The sequence below is a fragment of the Malus domestica genome, chromosome 14, assembly GCF_042453785.1.
Source record: "Malus domestica chromosome 14, GDT2T_hap1".
Lineage (NCBI taxonomy): Eukaryota > Viridiplantae > Streptophyta > Magnoliopsida > Rosales > Rosaceae > Malus > Malus domestica.
The window spans coordinates 1,127,711-1,142,941 of record NC_091674.1 but is presented as its reverse complement, the minus strand read 5'-3'; the positions used below and the strand labels follow the sequence as shown (position 1 = coordinate 1,142,941).

The 15,231-nt window shown below is 40.2% G+C and overlaps 2 protein-coding genes across 4 annotated transcripts; both read left to right on the top strand.

Moving 5' to 3' along the window:
* Positions 1–1,298: 1,298 nt before the first annotated feature.
* Positions 1,299–15,219, top strand: LOC103453918 (probable ADP-ribosylation factor GTPase-activating protein AGD14). 3 transcript variants are annotated; one of them, XM_029092340.2, is made up of 14 exons: positions 1,327–1,693; positions 1,799–1,860; positions 2,853–3,015; positions 4,107–4,194; positions 4,273–4,334; positions 4,409–4,505; positions 5,095–5,541; positions 6,010–6,690; positions 6,901–7,029; positions 7,103–7,219; positions 7,313–7,399; positions 8,052–8,184; positions 8,392–8,437; positions 14,937–15,219. In XM_029092340.2, exons 4-14 carry the CDS (start codon positions 4,141–4,143, stop codon positions 14,989–14,991), a joined length of 1,908 nt encoding a protein of 635 aa, XP_028948173.2. In that variant the 5' UTR covers positions 1,327–1,693; positions 1,799–1,860; positions 2,853–3,015; positions 4,107–4,140; the 3' UTR covers positions 14,992–15,219. The 3 variants fall into 3 exon arrangements, with proteins under 3 accessions (XP_008391730.3, XP_028948172.2, XP_028948173.2); XM_008393508.4 differs by lacking the exon at positions 2,853–3,015 and having other exon boundaries at positions 1,299–1,693; XM_029092339.2 differs by lacking the exons at positions 2,853–3,015; positions 8,392–8,437 and having other exon boundaries at positions 1,322–1,693.
* LOC139191352 (uncharacterized) lies at positions 9,663–14,142 on the top strand. The gene is made up of 2 exons (XM_070812113.1): positions 9,663–10,035; positions 10,132–14,142. The coding sequence occupies exon 2, from the start codon at positions 12,634–12,636 to the stop codon at positions 13,306–13,308; it is 675 nt and encodes a 224-aa protein (XP_070668214.1). The 5' UTR covers positions 9,663–10,035; positions 10,132–12,633; the 3' UTR covers positions 13,309–14,142.
* Positions 15,220–15,231: the final 12 nt, after the last annotated feature.

The following is a 15,231-nucleotide window of genomic DNA, read 5'->3' as shown; positions in this document are numbered from 1 at the left end:
GGGTGGTTGGGTGTGGTGAGCTACGGGTTGTACAGACGGAGAGAGTGTTCGAGAAAGAAGGAAAGTGTGAGAGAGGTTTGACACGTGTATGTGTGTGTAATTGGTCACATGTTGGCCAATTTAAAATGGCCTCAAGCCCTAATTGGGTTGCATTGTTTAGGGCTCAAACAATTTAGTCCAACTAAGAAAACCAACTCAAATTCCCTTATTCCTTCATAACATTTCCACTACGAACCTGATTCGATCTTAACTTGAGTCGACGGTCTCGTGACGTTAGTACAATTTAATCATGTCAGCGGGAAAAATAATTTAAACTATATACGTACATCCACGTCACTAAGCCAACGAGGGCGTAATCGTCATTTTACATACATTCGGGAAGAAAATATATTTTTATTCGAAACTGGTCGTCTCAATACACATATATAATATTTTTTTGATAATTAGAAAAAAAAAAGGCCGAGTTTTAAAAAATATCTTTTTAATAAAGTTGCTGAATAATACACCTACGCATTTTTCAAGCACAATACACGTTGCATATTCTTGTATTTACCAAATGGTGATGTGAATACTTACCATGGATGCGGAGATAAATGTTTTTACTTATTTGGCTATATAACTTACTTATATAGAAATGTATTGAACAACAAAAGTAAGAATTTGGCCTAACAAAAAAAAAAAAAAAGGTAGAAGTAAAATTAAATCATGAATTGACATTCGACCGTTAGGGTAACTTTTCAAAAGTTAGCTAGGCAACCATCAAATTTGAAACAAAATAGGTCACATGTGACAAAAAAAAAAAAAAAAGCAATGCAAGTTGTAGAAGATATTTACTATGATGAGTTTTATTTCTCAAGTATAACCGGAGGTTAAGGCCGTTCATATTAAAGAAAGTTTTTAACTCCGTCTCTGAAAAATCATCTAATTCACTCTTCGATCTTCAATGATGAAATCATATTAACATGCAACATGTTTATATTTGGTTGGCTACTAAAACTACTCTAGCGTTGCTATATGAAAATACAACCGTGATGGAAAACTTCTCACTATTACTAGGCGGATCAATTATTTTTCTTAAAATTATTATTACTAATGTGCATACAACGAGTAGAAAGAAAAAACAAGTGTGCGAAAATAAAAACGACATTGCTTGAAGTATTTTTAATTGAATACACCTTTATGAGCTGCGTGCGTTTTGTTTGAACCTTGATCGTTTATTTACTTAGATATTAATTAATTAATTAATTATTAATCTTTTACAAATGCCAATAAAAATAAAAATAAATTAAAATTTATAAAGAAAAGGCGGCGAGCGCTTGCTGTCCAGTCCTCGAAAGGAGCGGATTCAGATTCCAGAGTTCCGTTCCCCTCTCTCCCAAATTCAAAAAACCCCAACCGAACCAACCCTAAAGCCTTTTCCTTCCTTCCTTCCTTCCTTCCTTCCTTCCTTCCTTGTTCCTTCTAGAGAGAGAAAGAGAGCGAGGAGAGAGGGAGGAGAGAGAGAAGAGGGAGGAGTGCATTTCCGAATCCACCCTCCGATTCCGTTCTTTGTTTTCTTCTGCTTCTTCTGGTTCTAGGGTTTGATTTTGTTTCAGAAATGGGAAGCAGAAAAGAGGAAGAGCGAAACGAGAAGATCATTCGGGGACTCATGAAGCTCCCTCCTAATCGGCGATGCATCAACTGTAATGGCGTGGTACTCCTCCCCTCTCTCTAGTTTTCTCGATTTTTTTTTCGGGTTGTTATTTTGTTTTTCGCAGCTGGAGGATTTTATTTAATGTAATTTGGTTTGTACATGCAGGGTCCTCAATACGTCTGCACAAATTTTTGGACTTTCGTTTGCATGACTTGCAGTGGCATACAGTGAGTTTTTTCAAAATCGTTTGATCCAATTTCTTGTTTTTAGGGCATAATCTTTGCCTCGTACTGAATGTATTCGTTCTGCTAATTTTGCGTATTGAGATTGCACGCCGGAGTTAGTTTTTTTTTTTGTGGAAATGGAAAACCGAAAACCTTCCTAATCTGCTATTTTTGACTGAGGGTTTTCTGTTTGGTCAATTGTATCTAAAGTTTGCAATATCTTTACTATGCTATAATTATTAGTTAGAAATTTGAGGATGTCGAAGAACTCTGCTTGCTGCCATCGTGCAACAATGCCACTAAAATGGATATAGAAGATTGAGGTAAAATATGGAATGTTTATATGATTCTAAATGTGTACAAGTTTAGTTGACTACAAAAGTTTCAATTTTTAGACCCATACGCGGATATTGTAAGGGAAATTATTGCAAGATAGGATTTTCGGTGTTTATAAATCACGAATGATCTGGTCAACTGTTCAATGTTTTTAACATGTTTTGGTTACCATGCTTGTTGTTTGACGCTGATTTATAAACTTTGTTATCAGCCTCTGCAATTATAGAGCAAGTTTCACAATGTTGCATATGGGAGAGGTTTTGAGGAAAAAACAAGAAAGTTTTAGGCTACTTAACTATGACTCTTGGAAGTTTAGCTTATTCTACAAGTAAAAAAAAATTCAACTGTGGGGACATGATTTAAACTGTTAAATAAGACAGACATCCCTTATACCAACTTAATACTTGTCCATATATACTGTTATTAACAAGATCACTTTAGAAACTTTTTGGCATCAAGTTGCATTCCTTATATAACGTCCACAAAATAAACCCGATCGATGTGATTTAAACAACTATCTCTCTCCCCTCTTTTATTGCTGATCATACACGAGACTGTTCTCTTAGGAATGTATTGAAATTAACAGAATGACTGATGGTTTATGCTCACAACAAAAATACAATTGATTGTTTCTGAAGTGGGCCAATTTCTTTTTTTAGGGTTACCTTAACTATAGGAGATGCATGATACTCATGGAAGTGCAGAAGCTGTCCGTCTGCCTCCATAATAAATACTTTGGGCTTGGGAATGTGCTGGATTGTTGAGTTCCCTCTTGGGCCATTCACCAAGTGCTGTTGTGCTGTCTAAATGCTCTCTAATAAGGTTGATGGACCAACTAAACAAGTGCCAAGGATTTTGTACTTAGGTGCAAGTCAGGCTTTGAATGGATTGGTGTGAAACGTACCACTACCCACATCAAATTTAGTTAATTTTTTTTAAGCTCTTACCTAGCCAAAACGTCGCAAACTTCAAATAGCCTTTTTAGTATTTAAGAGTAAACTAGGTTTCTTAGGTTGAATTCTTTTGGTTAGTTGCGTAGAATGTGTTATAGGTTCTAAACCATCCGATATCATAACTGAGTAGGGCTTTTTCAATTTATCAGTGTATTTCAGGCTTCAGCTTTGGATGAAGTGAAGATTTCCTCTTCATTTCACTCTTTCGGTTGTAAGCTTCTTTTGAAGATGAATGTATTGAAAGTCCTTTGAAAGATAGATCAACTATAAATTACCTAAGGTGGTACTCTTTTTTTTTTTAAATGATTAGGGGGTAAGCACAAGATGACAGTAGATGAGGGTTGATTCTTACATTAGGATGGTATCGCACATGCTTTTTGTTCTCTTAGTTAATTTTCCTTTTCTTATGTATCAATACTTTAGATCGAGCTTTTGAAATGGAAATCTATTTCTGTATGCTCGGATAATTAATTCTTGGAGTTTGGCACTTATCTTTACCTTCCAACTTTCAGTACCATTCATGGTAAAATGAATCTCCAAACGTTGAGCACATTAACATCTAACATTCTGTTCGGATGCAGGATTTAGGCTAAATTAGTTGGAAATACACTACAAAGCATTTAGATAAAGGGATTGAAAATGCAATACATGAGCATTAAAAAGCCACTAAACAAAGGATTTTCAAATTACTCCTTCAAAGTAGTCATTTATAAATCCCTCTCAGTGCATTGCATCTAGTCATTTGAAATCCATCTATATGTTTTGTAGCACATCTCTTATTTATGTAGCCTAAGCTCATCATCCAAACACAACATAAATGTAGTTTCCTTCAAGTAAACACCGTGTCTCTTCACATATTTTAACGTGCGGTCTTTTCCTGTTTGGTATGTTGTACATATGCTCTATCCACCTTTCCTTTCTTTCCCCTAATAGAATTATACATATTATTTTGTGATATAGTCGGGAATTTACTCATCGTGTGAAGTCAGTATCCATGTCCAAGTTTACTTCACAAGAAGTTGAAGCACTTCAAAATGGTGGTAACCAGGTACATGCTGAATTCTCATTTTCTTTGGAAGAAAATGTTTGCTTGTTTTTATTCTAAAGGGTCATTCACTCTTACCAGCGTGCAAGGGAAATTTATTTGAAGGATTGGGACCTTCAAAGGCAACGATTGCCAGATAGCAGGTAATAGAATTGCTACAATGTTCAGCATGCACATTTTTGGGGTGTACACTTATGTCATGTTTTTCTTCTTGCAGTAAGGCTGATAAAATCCGTGAGTTCATAAGAAGTGTATATGTAGATAAGAAATATGCTGGAGGAAGGACCTCTGAAAAGCCTCCAAGAGATATGCAGGTAATAGTATGGATTAAAATATTGATATGGGCAGATGTATTGGTAGTTTGGATTTGCAAAAATATCAGTGGTAACATTGATATTTCTGAAAAAAGTAATAGATTTTTGTTAACATAAAATTGTGTATCCGTGCTAAATTGAGGTACATAAGTGAGAGAGTGAAAAGGCAAAAGGAGTGCCAATGATAGTATTTACTATATACTACTATGCAAGGCTTTACATTATTAATGTGGGTTCTCTCACAATTGATATATATTATATTGTTATGATAAGATTTCACTTAAGGAAATATTTATTTGTAATAATGCGGTAAAATTGATTGTAATTGAAAAGAGTTTTCATAACTGTCCAGTTCATTTGTTTCGTGGGGCATATACAGCGGCTTGCTCCAGTTCGTATTTGGTTCTATTGAAGAAATTACAAAACAACTAATTGGTTTTTCTCTTTAAGATTCAGAGACATCATGCACACCATCAAAAGAATGGAATGAATAGGCTGTAACTGTATACACCAATAATCTCCTTATGTTACACTATGACTTATTTTTTTCTGCAAAGGTTATGGGCCTAATCTGTGCTATTCCTTGCAGACCTATAGAATCCATGAAGATGAGACAAGACGTGCTAGTTCTTATCATTCCTATTCTCAAAGCCCACCTTATGACTATCAGTATGAAGATCGACGGTATGGAAAACAAGCTGCTGCACTTACTAGGAAGCCTGGTTCTGACCGAGGTCGATATGAAGGAAAGATGTCAAGTTTTGTCTACAGTGCTGGCCGTTTAAGTGAGCAAATGAATGAAGACAGGTTTGCGAATGAGGGCTCTCGTTCAAGAGGTTCAGATTTCTCTGTGTCAAGTGGAGGTGATTTGTCTAGATCTGGAGTACAGTCTCCTAATTTTCCGAAGGACACTGGATCCAGCAGCCCCACTTTCGTGCCTTCATGGGATAATCTAAATGAAGTAAGACACCAATCAAAGGATACATTTCCAGAGGCAAATGTCAAGAGAGATGCAGCAGGGATATCCTGTCCGCAGGTCTTTTTCTTGTAGACTTGCTTTTAGCATTCAAAATGATTAGTTGTATCCAAGGTTCCTTTTAAAATTACAGCTGTGTACCTTTTAATATTCTTGTAGGGCGGATATATATATTTCTGTAGCATTGATCTATATCCAGCTAAAATAAATTTAACTGTCTTTGGGGCTTAAAGGGGAAAATTTAAGATCAGATACATGTAGTCAATGATTTGGGTCATGTTTTCTTCGGATAGGCATTTTTTTATCGCTCAATTAGTTAAGTGTTGGTGTTGGTAAGTTGAGCTCGTACTGAATGGAGTTATTTCCTCATTTTATTAGTGCTATGTTAATTGGTGTGTGTACCTTAATTCTCTGCTTTTCTCTGTATATATATGTGCACTATCCTATCTGGTTAGCATCACTTCTATTTGATAATCATATTATGCTGCCCTTAGTTTTTCCATCACCTGACATTTGTTGCTTGTTCAGAGAACTGCATCCTCAGGAAATTTTGTCTTGTTGGATAGCTATTCCATGTCGCTCAAGTCATTTAATTCAGGCGGTTTAACAAATGCTGTTGAACCTGAACAAGCTACTGTAATCTTCCCGGATAAATCAACTTCTTTTACAGGATCATCTCAGTTTGGAACTAGTGACAATTTGGACCTTTTCAAGGCCTCAGTTAAACCAGAAGTCTCGTCTGCAGCTAGTTCCATTGATTTGTTCCAGTTACCAGCAGCATCTTCTTTGTCTCCATCCATAGATTTGTTTCAACCGTCTATATCATCTTCCAATTCATGTATAAATATAGACCAGCCTCAAGTTTTCCAACCTTCCTTGGAGTTATTTGCTGATTTTCCTCAGCAGCAGTCAACTCCAACCTTGGATAAACAAGTAGCCGAGGCTGCCCCTAAAAGTGAAGGATGGGCAACATTTGATGCACCTCAACCCTCAACTTCTATTCCATCCACCAAAAATATTACCCTTGCCAATGTAGCTTCCAATGGTGGAGGTTCTGTTGGAAATTTTGATGCATTCTCGTCATCAAACACAGGCATGCAATGGCCATCCTTTCAGTACTCTAGTAGTCATGGACCTTTTTCAGATGTTTCTAGTCCATGGAGCGATAGTTTGCACAATGTCACAGATCCCAATACTAGAGGCACTCAGGTAAGCATCATTATGATAAACTACACCTGCACCAATTACTTATTTGGATCTTCTGGATAATGGTTTTTAAAAGATCATGATGGCTTTCTATGTACTTCGCACCCCCTTGAGTTTTTTTTTATTTTATTTTTAATTTCTTTATTATAATGAATATAAAGTTTACTTAAGATAGTGGCATGCCTTAATATGAAATATGTTGTTTTTGAGTAGTCATGGAATGCTTTCGAAGATTCTATTGGCCATCATCCATTGGAGGTCACTAAGAAGGGCAGTGAACCAGGAGTAACAGACAAGCTTTCGTCAGCTGGTGACCATGATTTTGGATTCAAAATTTCTGAGGTTTCTGCATCAACCTTGTATTTCTCTCAAATTATTTATTTTCTTCCTCTGATTGTATGGAATTTACTTGCAGGGATCTGGTAAAGATGGGATTCGGGGAGCTGTTTCCCAAGGTGAACCCCGTGATCCTGGTCTGCTCGTACATGCTGTGATGGGGCAATCATATACTCCACAAGTGCTTCCTCAAATGGTTTTTACTCTTCAATTTCCTTCAGCATCTTTCCTGTGGTTTTCAATGTGCTTAGTTGTATACTAATCTCTTATGTTCCACCCGAAATTACAGGGAGAAATTAAGTCCCATGCCACCGACCAGAAATCAAATAACCCATTTGATCTTCCTTATGATACAGATCTGGATCAGAACAGTATGGTATGTTTTTGTTAGTTGTATCAGGGATTGCCTCTTTTTCCTTTGTTCTTTTGGTGAAATTGTGTTTCTATTATAGTGCATTGTTCACTATTTCTATCAGCTTTATGTGAGTGTTTGTGTGTTTGCGTGAGAATTTTGAATGTGGAAGCTGATTAAGGGCATGGGTGGAGTTATGATATTATTTGTTTACCATAACTGTCAACTGTCAAGGATAACCATAGCATGATGCTTGGTTGATAGCGGAAATGAATTGTACTTCCTGTAAAAGTTGTGAATTGATAACTAAAGTCAAATAGTTGATATCAGAACTGTACTTTCTGTGAAAGATGAGTTCTATTAGTGTAATAAACACTGCAATCTACGTATGCCTCTAAGATCCATGCTGAAAATTAAGCTGAATAAGACACTTGTTGCATTTTTCATTCTCCCCGTAATGTAATTTAAATCTCATGGGAAAGTGACAATGGAAGTGGTGTGATTGATAAACTGTAATGAGTTGGTACTAATCAGTGTCTACCATATCATTCTTAGACTGTATCATGTTTCAATTAAATTAAAGAAGGATTTGGAATGGCGTTTTCCAGCAACTACCATACACGTATACAATTCTTAGATTTCTCGGTTCTAATTTTGTCTTTGTGTTGTCTTTCAGTTTTTGGACATGAACTCCTTACAAGCCTCTCTCCCAAATGCTCATTTGCAATCCTCTTTCTTCGATGCACCTCAGTCATGGTTTCCGCAAAATCCAGTGTCTGGGATGCCGTATATTCCAGCTGCAGCAGAAGGTAAGCTTTTCAGTGCCAGCAAAATGCTACATTCATTTCTTTTTTTTGTTTTGTTCCTGCAACTATTGCCAACCAGGGTTGCATATTTTTTAATCCAATGGCTGTTGGACGCATCAATTGGTTGCCAGAGAAAATTGCAGGACCATTGAAATATTTGGTCATAACAATCTTATATTGTTCATTCAATTCAATTTTGATTTGATGTAGGTGGTTTGACATATATGCCAGGGCATGCACTTAGTTCTCAGATTCCGTAAGTTTATGTTCTACTTATTATTTTTTAGCCTCTTCATTATCTTTTAAGACGACAACAACAACAACAACAAAGCCTTTTCCCACTAAGTGGGGTCGGCTATATGAATCCTAGAACGCCATTGCGCTCGGTTTTGTGTCATGTCCTCCGTTAGATCCAAGTACTCTAAGTCTTTTCTTAGAGTCTCTTCCAAAGTTTTCCTAGGTCTTCCTCTACCCCTTCGGCCCTGAACCTCTGTCCCGTAGTCACATCTTCGAACCGGAGCGTCAGTCGGCCTTCTTTGCACATGTCCAAATCACCGGAGCCGATTTTCTCTCATCTTTCCTACAATTTTGGCTACTCCTACTTTACCTCGGATATCCTCATTCCCAATCTTATCCTTTCTCGTGTGCCCACACATCCCACAAAGCCTCCTCATCTCCGCTACACCCATTTTGTGTACGTGTTGATGCTTCACCGCCCAACATTCTGTGCCATACAACATCGCTGGCCTTATTGCCGTCCTATAAAATTTTCCCTTGAGCTTCAGTGGCCTACGACGGTCACACAACACGCCGGATGCACTCTTCCACTTTATCCATCCAGCTCGTATTCTATGGTTGAGATCTCCATCTAATTCTCCGTTCTCTTGCAAGATAGATCCTAGGTAGCGAAAACGGTCGCTTTTTGTGATCTTCGCTAGATTGCTCCGGTCATTAGTGTGGATAAGTATATAAATGGATAGAGATAGGAAAGCAAACACAAGATGTACGTGGTTCACCCAGATTGGCTACGTCCACGGAATAGAAGAGTTCTCATTAATTGTGAAGGGTTTACACAAGTACATAGGTTCAAGCTCTCCTTTAGTGAGTACAAGTGAATGATTTAGTACAAATGACATTAGAAAATATTGTGGGAGAATGATCTCGTAATCACGAAACTTCTAAGTATCGGAGTGTGGTGTCGTCTTGACTTGCCTTATCTGTCTCATAGGTAGATGTGGCATCTTCTCTGGAAGTACTCTTCCTCCATCCAGGGGTGGTATCTTTAACTGGTGGAGATGCACAAGGTAATGTATCAATTTCACTTGAAGCTTACTTGTAGTTTCAGGCTTGGTCAAGCGCGATACAAACCATGTAGTAGGAGTCCCCCAAGTCGCCGAGCTAGGAGGTCTGCTGAAAGAGGTGACAGACAAGGTAAGCAATCAGAGCTCCGACTGATTGTTCACCTTCTCCCCATCTTGCAGTAGCATGAAGGATAAAGAGAAGAAAAATGAGAAGAGATGATATGAGATACTTTTGCTTTTGAAGAAGTAACTTTCCACAGGCTTATTCTTGAACTGAGCTGGAGGGTTTTCTGGTTTCCTCCAGAGTATAAGGCCAACTGAAGAATTTGAGGGTCAAAACAAGTCCATCAAATCTAGAGTACGTTCCACCCTGCTGATATGGGATACTTTTGCTTTTGACAGAGTAATGGATGTATCGGCACGTGTGCTGTTACGCTTGTCTCCACATGCTTCCTTGTATCCTTCGCACTTGCCCTATCTGTTCCTCAAGCAGATGCGGAATCTTCCCTGGAAACATAAGATGTTGAAGATGAGTACTCGAGAGCAATGCCAGGTAAGTAATCAGGTAAGGGGTTCCAGGCAGTCAGTTCCTGGCTGGAAGCTTGATTCCAAGTGCTGACTGATTGCTCTCTTTCTCCTTGTCTTGCAGGTAAAAACAAGGCCAAAGGAAAAGACAGGGAAAAAGCATGATATGGGATACTCTTGCTTTTAACCCTGATGATATGAGATATTCTTGCTCTAGTATAGCTTGTTTGCAGAGGTATTATCGGGGGGAAAGAAAGCTGAATATTTCGAAAGGCTTCGTTGGGAGTGCCCTCTCAGATATGATGAAGGGTTGAGCATTTTTGCAGGTCTGCCTGTCCGTTGGGGATGGAGGTCGACATATATAGGAGTCTCCCTAACAACAAGTAGTAATGCTATTCATTTACCCTGCTTGGTCATAGCACGGTAGTGGGAGCTGCCAGTTTCACATGTTTTAACTCTGTCAGAGCATTTTGAAAAAGTGGTCTGTGGTATCTGGCTCTCGAGATTCGGAGAACGATGCCTCTTCGATTTTTGAGAAAGCAATCATGCTGGGGGTCTGGCTCTCGAGATTCGGAGAGCAGTGTCTCTTCGATTTTTGAGGAAGTAATCATGTTGGGAGTCTGGCTCTCGAGATTCGGAGGGCGGTGCCTTTTCGATTTTGGAGCAAGCAATCCTGTTGGGAGTGTTGTCTCGAATGTGAGTAAAGGTTGGGCATGTTTGCTAGTCTACCTTGCCCCGAAGCACAAAGGTTGACACACAGGGACTTTCCAATTATCTAGCAATGGTACTGTTCCTTTACCCTCTCTTCGCTTTTGAGAAAGTAGTCATGTTGGGAGTCTGGCTCTCGAGATTCGGAGGACGGTGCCTCTTCGATTTTGGAGCAAGCAATCTTGTTGGGAGTTTTCTCGAATGTGAGTAAAGGTTGGGCATGTTTGCTAGTCTACCTTGCCACGAAGCACAGAGGTTGACACACATGAACTTTCCAATTATCCAACAATGGTACTGTTCCTTTACCCTTGTGGGTAATAATATGGTAGCTAGACCTTCAAAATTTATGTGTCCAAACTTTGTTAGTGCTGTTTCTTTGCTATTCTTTTACCTTTCTTGGTCAGAGCGATGTAATGGGAGCTGCAAGCTTCACGTGCTCAACTTTGGCAGAGAACTTTGGCAAAGTTATCTGTGGTACCCATGAGCTATTGTTGCGTGTGGGAAGTGGGTGATTGAACAGTAAGATTCATGTGCTTTCTACTTCACCAGAAGTCTTCGACAGAATGCCCATAATTTCTGCAAAGCTGAGTGTGCGTGTGACAGGTGCTGACAAGGCTAGAATAGTAGGTGCCTCTTCGATTTCTGAGATCGGCCCTCGTGGTCTCTGAGCAGCCCAGCTTTTGAGAAAGCGAGCGCCTCTTCGATTGATTCGGAGAACGATGCCTCATCGATTTTTGAGAAAGCAATCATGCTGGGGGTCTCGCTCTCGAAGATTCGAGGAGCAGTGTCTCTTTGATTTTTGAGAAAGTAATCATGTTGGGAGTCTGGCTCTCGAAATTCGGAGGGCGGTGCCTCTTCGATTTTGGAGCAAGCAATCTTGTTGGGAGTGTTTTCTCGAATGTGAGTAAAGGTTGGGCATGTTTGCTAGTCTACCTTGCCACGAAGCACAGAGGTTGACACACAGGGACTTTCCAATTATCCAGCAATGGTACTGTTCCTTTACCCTCTCTTCGATTTTTAAGAAAGTAGTCATGTTGGGAGTCTGGCTCTCGAGATTCGGAGGACGGTGCCTCTTCGATTTTGGAGCAAGCAATCTTATTGGGAGTGTTTTCTCGAATGTGAGTAAAGGTTGGGCATGTTTGCTAGTCTACCTTGCCACGAAGCACAGAGGTTGACACATAGGGACTTTCCAATTATCCAGCAATGGTACTGTTCCTTTACCCTTATGGGTAATAATATGGTAGCTAGACCTTCAAAATTTATGGGTCTAAACTTTGTTAGTGATGTTTCTTTGCTATTCTTTTACCCTTCTTGGTCAGAGCGATGTAGTGGGAGCTGCAAGCTTCACGTGCTCAACTTTGGCAGAGAACTTTGGCAAAGTTATCTGTGGTACCCATGAGCTATTGTTGCGTGTGGGAAGTGGGTGATTGAATAGTAAGATTCATGTGTTTTCTACTTCCCCAGAAGTCTTCGACAGAATGCCCATAATTTCCGCAAAGCTGAGTGTGCGTGTGACAGGTGCTGACAAGGCTGGAAAAGTAGGTGCCTCTTCGATTTCTGAGATCGGCCCTCGTGGTCTCTGGGGAGCCCAGCTTTTGAGAAAGCGAGCGCCTCTTCGATTTCTGAGATCGGCCTTCATGGTCTTTGAGCAGCCCAACTTTTGAGAAAACAAACGCCTCTTCGATTTCTGAGATCAACCCTCGTGATCTCTAAGCAGCCCAGCTTTTGAGAAAGCAAACGCCTCTTCGATTTCTGAGCAGGCGCCTCTTCGATTTCTAAAGCTCCGTCGAGTGCAGATTTTTATAGGGGCTGGCATTAAGTTCCAAAGCACACTTGAATCTCCACCAGTAGAAGCTTCATTCTTGCACTTCTAAGATCTTGATTTGTCCGACCTCTTCTCTCTTCAACACCTTTGAAAATGTCTGGCCCCTCCGACCGTCGTTTTGACTTGAACCTTGTTGAAGAGGCAGCCCCGCCTTCTCCAGACAACATATGGCGCCCATCCTTCGTCTCCCCTACTGGTCCTCTTACCGTTGGGGATTCTGTGATGAAGAATGATATGACCGCTGCGGTGGTGGCCAGGAACCTTCTCACTCCCAAAGATAACAGACTATTTTCCAAACGGTCTGATGAGTTAGCTGTTAAGGATTCGCTGGCTCTTAGTGTTCAGTGTGCAGGTTCTGTGTCTAATATGGCCCAACGCCTATTTGCTCGAACCCGCCAAGTTGAATCATTGGCGGCTGAAGTGATGAGTCTCAAACAGGAGATTAGAGGGCTCAAGCATGAGAATAAACAGTTGCACCGGCTCGCACATGACTATGCTACAAACATGAAGAGGAAGCTTGACCAGATGAAGGAAACTGATGGTCAGGTTTTACTTGATCATCAGAGATTTGTGGGTTTGTTCCAAAGGCATTTATTGCCTTTGTCTTCTGGGGCTGTACCGCGTAATGAAGCTCCGAATGATCAACCTCTGATGCCTCCTCCTTCTAGGGTTCTGTCCAGTACTGAGGCTCCAAATGATCCCCCTCCGGTGCCTTCTCTTTCTGGGGCTCTACCGACTGCTGAGACTTCTCCTAAGCAACCTTTGTGAAGGCTCCCTCTTGTGTGTTTATTTTGACTCATGTATATGTACATATTTGTAGCTTATCGGGGATATCAATAAATAAGCTTTCCTTCATTTCAACGTATTGTGTTAAATACACCAAAGCCTTCTTCGCTAAGTTCTTTGAATTTTCTTTTGTTGAAGCTTGTATGTTGAAGCTTTCTGAGTGGAGCATGTAGGTTGGGGTAGTGTTCCCTTAATTTCTCGAGTGAGGAAAACTTCTCGGTTGGAGACTTGGAAAATCCAAGTCACTGAGTGGGATCGGCTATATGAATCTTAGAACGCCATTGTGCTCGATCCTGAGTCATGTCCTTCGTTAGATCCAAGTACTCTAAGTCTTTTCTTAGAGTCTCTTCCAAAGTTTTCCTAGGTCTTCCTCTACCCCTTCGGCCCTGAACCTCTGTCCCATAGTCGCATCTTCTAATCGGAGCGTCAGTAGGCCTTCTTTGCACATGTCCAAACCACCGTAACCGATTTTCTCTCATCTTTCCTTCAATTTCGGCTACTCCTACTTTACCCCGGATATCCTCATTCCTAATCTTATCCTTTCTCGTGTGCCCACACATCCAACGAAGCATCCTCATCTCCGCTACACCCATTTTGTGTACGTGTTGATGTTTCACCGCCCAACATTCTGTGCCATACAGCATCGCCGGCCTTATTGCCGTCCTATAAAATTTTCCCTTGAGCTTCAGTGGCATACGGCGGTCACACAACACGCCGGATGCACTCTTCCACTTCATCCATCCAGCTTGTATTCTGTGGTTGAGATCTCCATCTAATTCTCCGTTCTTTTGCAAGATAGATCCTAGGTAACGAAAACGGTCGCTCTTTGGTATTTCTTGATCTCCGATCCTCACCCCTAACTCGTTTTGGCCTCCATTTGCACTGAACTTGCACTCCATATATTCTGTCTTTGATCGGCTTAGGCGAAAACCTTTAGATTCCAACACTTCTCTCCAAAGGTTAAGCTTCGCATTTACCCCTTCCTGAGTTTCATCTATCAACACTATATCGTCTGCGAAAAGCATACACCAAGGAATATCATCTTGAACCACACAAATCTATGAGAAATATAATGGGTCTGCAATTTTAGACCTTTGTCTTAAAAGAGAGAAACTTAGTGTGGGGTCATTGTGGAGTCGAGTGGGACCAAACTACAAGGGGTCCCGTGCTTTTGTGAGGGGTGCCTTATGGGCTATGGATGACATCGTTGGGGTGTCCCTACCAAAGTTTTTCCCCTCTTACAGAGGTATCTAATTGAGTCGAGAAGGAATGCCCAAACGAAAATCATTTCTGATTCATGAATTTACATATGACCAATTCTGACAGCTTAAGGAACATGTTCGAACAGGGTAAGTTTTACTTACAGCACCACCTGATGTAATTGAGTCAGATTGTGTACGATGTATATGATGGACACAATATTCTGTCTCTAGTCACTGCTTAGAGTTAGAGATTGCCTTACCACTTTACCTGATAAGTTGAATATCCAGAACTACGGTACGATGATGCTAGATAGAGTTTAGAAACTCAGCTTGGCTGGCGTTGGAAGAGAGATTGATGCTCGACGTTGTTGCTGTCATGGATTAATGTGAAGTTGCTTATTTTTGCAGGAATGTCCCAACACAGGAACCTGTCGCGTCCATCGGAGGAAATCCTTTTGCATAGGAATACGGGGAGGCCAGAATAGTCTGTGGAATCATTCAGTTGGTAGTGTAACTTCTATATTGAATTTGTACGCCGTCGTTTTAATCAATAGGACAGATTGTTCTCGAGGTATTTATTTGAGGAAATAAACGTTTGCCATGAATATTTTTCAGCCTGTTTGATATGCTTCTTCAAATTCCACTGTGTGTGTATTGACGGGTACAATTTGTATATATTTTTCTTTCTGTATTTCTTCTACAC